This window comes from Triticum urartu, chromosome 5A, assembly GCF_056163025.1.
Source record: "Triticum urartu cultivar PI428250 chromosome 5A, HENAU_Tu73, whole genome shotgun sequence".
Classification (NCBI taxonomy): domain Eukaryota; kingdom Viridiplantae; phylum Streptophyta; class Magnoliopsida; order Poales; family Poaceae; genus Triticum; species Triticum urartu.
In genome coordinates this window covers 518,201,199-518,208,269 of record NC_141877.1, presented here as the reverse complement: position 1 = coordinate 518,208,269, position 7,071 = coordinate 518,201,199, and the positions used below count along the sequence as shown (strand labels likewise).

The following is a 7,071-nucleotide window of genomic DNA, read 5'->3' as shown; positions in this document are numbered from 1 at the left end:
GGCTAGACAATTGGATGCAAGTTTCCAGGCGAAGATGCGAACCTTTGGGGGAGCAGGGCACCTCTAAATAAGTGCCCAGACGGCACGTCGCCTGTCCGGTGCCCTGGCAATGCACATCCATCGGAAGGGTGTATGCATGTCATGTAGTGGCAGTGCACATCTGATCTCCTTTGTTCCCCGATCAAAAAGGGCTCCGCCACGGGGACGCGGACTTTCTACTCCTGAGCTCAAACGAGCTCGGGTGAACATTCAAATAAAAAAATGTGATTTTTTTTGTTATAAACATTGCCAAAAGTTTCACGTGCTTGCAAAAAATCGTCATGGACTCACATGTCTAGAAGACGTAGAAAAAAATCGATACTCTGAAAATGCTACTTTTAAAAGCATTTTGGAGCACTGATTTTACTTTTTTTTGCTACGCCTTCTAGGAATGTGATTACATGATAAATTTTTGCATGCATTTGAAAATTTTGTCAATGTTTGTCACAAAAAAATTTAATTTTTTTTTGAAGTTTTTGCGATTTTACTATTCACCCGAGCTCATTTGAGCTCGGGGGCAGCAGGAGACTTTCGCTCCGCCACGGCTCCATTCTCATTGCGGAAACAAAACCAAACTTACAGCATCCACCATAATAAGGCCCTCTTTGATTCAAAGGATCTCTAAAGGAATTTTGGAGGATTCTAATCCTTAGGATTTTTTTCTCTTGGGGTTGTGGGTTGTTTGATTCATATGATTGCAATCCATATGGATTTTTTTGCATCGGATTCACTTGTACTACTTTCTATGAAAAATAATTCATCCACTCCAACATGTGAAGAATCCTACGTTTTCCTGGACACAATCAAACACTCATACAAATCCTGTAGGATTGAGAACGACATGCCATACCAGGTACTGGCCACACGCTGGAGGAATGGTGGGCACATCAAGGATGTGGATCCCAAAGAATTAAAGATCGAGCTTCGACTCTCTAGTCATGCTCATCTTTTGGTCGCTTTGGAAACAGCGCAACGCCAGTGTCTTAGGCAACACTGACCGGTACTATCTGAGTTCAATCTTTGTGCTGCTATTAAGTGTGATCTGCATCTTTGGAGCTTGACTGGGGGAGCTGGGAGAATTCCATTACCTGAGTAGTTGCCTTCGATAGAAACTAGGAGCTAGGAGTGGTGTCTATCCCTTGATCTTGGCGGGATTTCCTGTAAACTATATTTGCTCTCTGTAGTATAAGAAAAAAATGGTGCGCATTTTGCGTAGTCTCGTAAAAAAAAAACCACATGTCCTTCATCCGTTTGAGCGTTAATTAATATGGGACGAAATTAGTATGTGATTTCACATGTACCTGTATAGTGCCATGACCTCATGGTAAGATGAATACTGAAGAGGTGCTGCATTTTTTTAACTGCAAACCGTAGAACAGTTATACGGTGTTATCTCATTAGCAATCAAAATATAGTACAGTACAATTTTTAAGACAAAAGCTAGAAAAACAAACAGTCAACTAATTCCTACTCTTCAAAACACTATCATGAGATCAAGTACTAAGCTAAAAACTTAACATTCTAGCATCACAGATGAGCACCAAATCCATCCTTTCAAAATGTTCAAATGCTTAGCTTTGATCCTGTGTTCCAGCAACATAAGATCTTCTCTGACGTTGAAATTTTTGTTAGTAATAAGGTGTGCCTATTTTGCTTGTAAGTAAGAAATATGTCAGTGGTTCAAATTACATTTTTAGTATCGCATCAATTGTAAAAGTGTGGCAGAATACTAATTGAACTGTCATAATGTAATGGAGGTAATAGTGAACACTAGTACACTACTACGAGGAAGGTAAAATAACTTAGGGAAATATTTTGCATTAGGCAGGAGGTAGTAGCCTTTGTATTGTTGCAACATTGCAAAAATAATAATATTAGAAGCCTTAGTCTTTACTGAATGACTGAATATGCATATGTTTATCCTAAAAAACTCATGTGTGGTCTACAACTTCCAGCTTGTGTACCACGAACAGAATCATCTTCCAGATTGGTTCTTCCATAATTATACTGGTACCCACTGAGTATCTATTTCTATATATGATATGTAAGCATGTAGTTATCTTCTGTGCACGTGATTTACATAAGTAATTATCTCACCTAAAAAATGCATAAGTAATTATTGTTAAACATTGGATTATACACCCATGCTATGCCACGTACACATACAGGCCACCTCTGGTGCTAGGGTAGTTAGAGGAGATCTCTTTGTTTTATTTCATGTTTATCTCTTGATGTAATCCTCTCTATCCCCATGTATCTCTCTGGTGGTTCCAACTACCTCAATGTATGCCACCTGCGAGAGCTGGCCTCGCCCATATCAATATATATACGCGGGATCCCATGTTACGGGAGTTGAGACGCTTCTACAAAATCTAACATGGTATACAGAGCCTCCCTCTTCCCTCTCGTCTAGCTCCCGTCATCAACCTCCACCAACGCATCCAACCTCACCTCGCCATGTCTTCCTCTAGTTCAACCCTCTTCTCCGCTGGCCTAAACAACACCATCTCAGAACCCCTGACTCGCACGAACTATGTTCTGTGGCGAGCTCAAGCCCGATCTCAGATTATAGGAGCGGGCATCCTAGGATACCTAGATCAGACAATTCCAGAACAACCAGCCACCATCACCTCAAAGAACGCTGAAGGCAAAGATCAGATCGTTCCAAACTCAGCCTACTCCGCCTGGTTGATCTAGGATCAACAGCTTGTAGCCTATCTGCTTCGCAATCTCTCAAAAGAAGTTCTGGTGCAAGTCGCCTCCCTAGAAAAATCCCACGCCATCTGGACTGCCCTCGCAAACATGTTTGTTGCCCAGTACAGGTCGTGTGCCAACAACTGCCACGCCGCCCTCTCCAATGCCCAAAAGGGTTCTCAATCTACTGTTGCTTACTTCGGTCAGATGCGTGCACTCGCAGATGAACTGGCCATGGCTGGAAAGCCTCTTCTCGAGGGAGAGCTGATCTCCTTCCTCATTGCTGGCCTTGATATGGACTACCAACCCCTCATATCTGCTCTTGACGTCCGCACTGAGACCCTCTCCGTCGACGATATGTTCGGCATGGTGTCGAACTTCGATCAAAGAGTGGAGATGTTCCATGGCTCTGGATCGGGCGCCTTCAAGTCATCTGCAAACGCCGCCGCTCGAGGATGTGGTGGCCCTTCCAAGGGTAACCGCGGCTTCCCCAAGGGTGGCGGCAACAATGGTAGCAGCAACGACGGTTTCAACGACGGCGGCAAGAACGGCGACTACCACGGCGCGGTGGCGGCCATGGAAATAGCAGTGGCTACCGTGGCGGCGGTGGCGGCAACTACAACAACCACAACAAAATCATGGTGGCGGCGGCGGCTACTACAACAACAACGGCCAGCCGCGCCCCTACTACAACAACAACCAAGGTCGTCACTTTGCCGGGTATGAGGAATATGAGAACAAATGTCAGACTTGCAAAAAAATTAACCACATCGCAAAAGAGTGCAAATGGCGCTATGCAGAGGATAACTCCCAGAGGAAACGAGTTGCGGCTGCAACGGATACCTCCTACGGAGTTGACTCCAACTGGTACCTTGATCCAGGCATCAACGAGAACATCACTTCTGATCTTGAGAAGCTGACCATGCATGAAAGATACCACGGCAAGGAGCAAATCAACACGGCAGAAAACGCCGCAGGTATGATGATAAGTCATGTTGGTCAGTCTATTGTTAAAACCCCACATTGTGATATTCATCTCAAAGATGTCTTACATGTTCTAAGTGCATCCAAAAATCTTCTGTCCGTTCATCGTATCACACTTGATAGTGGTGTCCTTATTGAATTTCACCCATTTTTCATTTTAATCAAGGACCAGGTCACGAGGAGGGTCCTCTATCACGGTAGATGCGTGCACGGTCTCTATCCGCTGATTCCCAAGTTTTCCAAATTCAATAAGCAAGTTCATGGAGCCTTCAAAGTCTCTTAAGAACGATGACACAACCGTTTAGGCCACCCATATTTTTCCATTGTTTATCAAATTCTTAGTAAACATAAGCTACCATTTGTTAGTGAGCATGATCGTGAAACTATTTGTGATGCTTGTCAAAGGGCAAAGAGTCACCAATTGCCCTATTCTATTTCAACCAGTGTGTCCACAAAACCCTTGCAACTAATTTTTTCCGATGTATGGGGTCCAGCCCCCTCCTCTGTTGGTAGACACACATACTACGTGAGCTTTATAGATGATTATAGCAAGTATACGTGGATCTATTTGCTTAAGAAACGTTCCGATGTTTCCAAGTATTTCACAACTTCCAATCCCTAGTTGAGAGAAAATTTGATAGCAAAATTATTGCCATGCAATCAGACTGGGGTGGTGAGTATGAAAAACTGAACTCATTTTTTCAAAAAATAGGAATCTCTCATCATGTATCCTGCCCCCACGCTCGCCAGAAAAATGGATGCAGAGCGTAAACACAAACACATTGTGGATGTGGGTTTTTCACTTCTTGCCACCGCCTCCATGCCCTTGAAGTTTCGGGATGAGGCCTTCCTAACCGCGGTTCACCTTATAAATCTCCTACCTAGTCGAGTTATCAACAATGAAACCCCAATTGAGCGCCTCTTTCACACCGAGCTAGATTATACCTCTCTCCGTGTCTTTGGGTGTGCCTGTTGGCCCAATCTCCGTCCTTATAATACTCACAAACTTAGCTTCAGATCCAAACAATGCGTTTACTTGGCTATAGTGCCCAACACAAGGGAGTAAAATGTCTTGATGTGGCCAGGGGACGTGTATACATCTCCCGTGGTGTTGTTTTCGATGAAATAAAATTCCCTTTTGAATCCCTTCATCCAAATGTCGGCGCCCTTCTCAAACAAGAAATACTCCTTCTTCCACCTTCCCTTTTCGGCATTGATCACGGGGGAACACAATAGTACTGATCAACCTTTGACTACTCATCATGTTTTGCCTGAGTTTATTGCTGCAGATTCATCCTCAGGAGCAAATTTGGGTCCAAATGAGCATCATTTCATGTGCCCCCCAGCATGAGACACTGAGACACGAGGCGGATCTGCCTCGGGATCGCTTCTGCAGGCGGCAGACAGGTCTGCTTCGAGATTTGGTGCTGCAGCGCCTGACCCTGCCTCGGTGGCTGCGCGCCCGGTGGTGGACAACAGCGTCACCGGCGGATGCATGCAATCCTCCATCCCACGCCAACTAGAGGAGAACACGTGGAGGGGACTAGCAGCAGATTCATCCGGTCCCGCATCGCCTGGCCCCGCCAGGGTAGATCGGTTGCCCAGCCCGCGGTCGCTTGCGCCAGCGACGGGATCCCCTCAGGATTGGGGTCGCCAGCACCTGACACTGGCGCAGGAGGATCTCCACCTCCTGGATCACCCGTGCAACAGCAGCCTGTGGCCTCTCCTATGGCACCGTGCACTAGAATTCAAAGGGGAGTTACCACTCGCATGAATTACAAAAAATTCTCTAAATTTGGCATGCTATGTACTACTGGTGAACCTAACAAAACTTGAAGGAAGCTCTTAACCCAGGTGGGAACGGGCAATTGAAGAAGAGTTCAAGGCTTTGAAGAAAAACAAGACGTGGCATCTTGTTCCCCCTCGGCAAGGCAGAAACTTGATTGACTGCAAATGGGTGTATCTAAGAAATCTGATGGCACAGTAGATCGCTATAAAGCAAGACTTGTGGCCAAGGGCTTCAAGCAAATTAAGGTATGGCATAGATTACGAGGACACGTTTAGTCCAGTTGTTAAAGCTGCAATGATACGCCTTGTACTGTCAATTGTTGTGTGTAGGGGATGGAGCCTTCGACAGCTAGACGTACATAACGCGTTTCTTCATGGTGTTCTGGAAGAGAAAGTTTACATGAAACAACCTCCTGGGTTTGAAGATAAAGATGCACCTTTCCATGTGTGTAAACTTGATAAGGCCCTATATGGATTAAAACAAGCACCTAGAGCATGGTACTCACGGTTAAGTATGAAACTGCAAGCACTTGGTTTTATTCCATCAAAGTCTAACACATCCTTGTTCATCTACAATAAGCATCAAACCTTCATATTTGTCCTCATATATGTTGATGATATTATTGTCACCAATTCTTCAAATGGAGTGTTGGGGAACGTAGCAGAATTTTAAAATTTTCTACGCATCACCAAGATCAATCTATGGAGTCATCTAGCAACGAGGGAGAGAGGAGTGCATCTACATACCCTTGTAGATCACGAGCGGAAGCGTTCAAGAGAACGGGGTTGATGGAGTCGTACTCGACGTGATCCAAATCACCGAAGATCCTAGTGCCGAACGGACGGCACCTCCGCGTTCAACACACGTACGGAGCGAGGACGTCTCCCGCGCCTTGATCCAGCAAGGAGGAGGGAGAGGTTGAGGAAGAGGGCTCCAATAGTAGCACGATGGCGTGGTGATGATGAAGCTGCAGTACTCCGGCAGGGCTTCGCCAAGCTCTTATGGAGGAGGAGAGGTGTTGGAGAGGGGAGGGGCTGAGCCTTGGATGTTGTGTGCAGCCCTCCCCTCACCCCTCTATTTATAGGGAAAAGGGGAAGGGGGCCGGCCCCCTCTAGATGAGATCTAGAGGGGGGGCGGCGGTCAAGGGGAGGGGGGCTTGCCCCCCAAGCAAGGGGGAGCCCCCCTTAGGGTTTCCCCCAACCCTAGGCGCATGGGCCCTAGGGGGGTGTGGCGCCCCAGCCCACTTGGGCTGGTTCCCTTCTCCATACAGCCCATAAGGCCCTCCGAAAGAGGTGGACCCTCCCGGTGGACCCCCGGAACCCCTCCGGTGGCCCCGGTACAATACTGATATGCCCCCGAAACTTTCCGGCGACCATATGACAACTTCCCATATATAAATCTTTACCTCCGGACCATTCCGGAACTCCTCGTGATGTCCGGGACTCCGAACAACATTCGGTAATCACATACAAGTCTTCCTAACAACCCTAGCGTCACCGAACCTTAAGTGTGTAGACCCTACGGGTTCGGGAGAGATGCAGACATGACCGAGACGACTCTCCGGT

General features: G+C 46.4%; 1 protein-coding gene across 1 annotated transcript; it reads left to right on the top strand.

Moving 5' to 3' along the window:
- The first annotated feature begins 2,841 nt into the window (after positions 1-2,841).
- LOC147972396 (uncharacterized) lies at positions 2,842-5,858 on the top strand. Its single transcript, XM_087524321.1, has 3 exons — positions 2,842-3,345; positions 3,482-3,710; positions 5,836-5,858. The coding sequence occupies exons 1-3, from the start codon at positions 2,842-2,844 to the stop codon at positions 5,856-5,858; spliced, it is 756 nt and encodes a 251-aa protein (XP_087380447.1).
- The last annotated feature ends 1,213 nt before the right edge of the window (positions 5,859-7,071 follow it).

Bases quoted from the DNA above. Each gene is read 5' to 3' on its own strand.
- LOC147972396 (XM_087524321.1), top strand. From the start codon at position 2,842: ATGTTTGTTGCCCAGTACAGGTCGTGTGCCAACAACTGCCACGCCGCC. The intron at 3,346-3,481 runs GCAACTACAACA...AACAAATGTCAG, and splicing joins CTACCGTGGCGGCGGTGGCG to ACTTGCAAAAAAATTAACCA. The intron at 3,711-5,835 runs GTATGATGATAA...TGTTGTGTGTAG, and splicing joins CACGGCAGAAAACGCCGCAG to GGGATGGAGCCTTCGACAGC.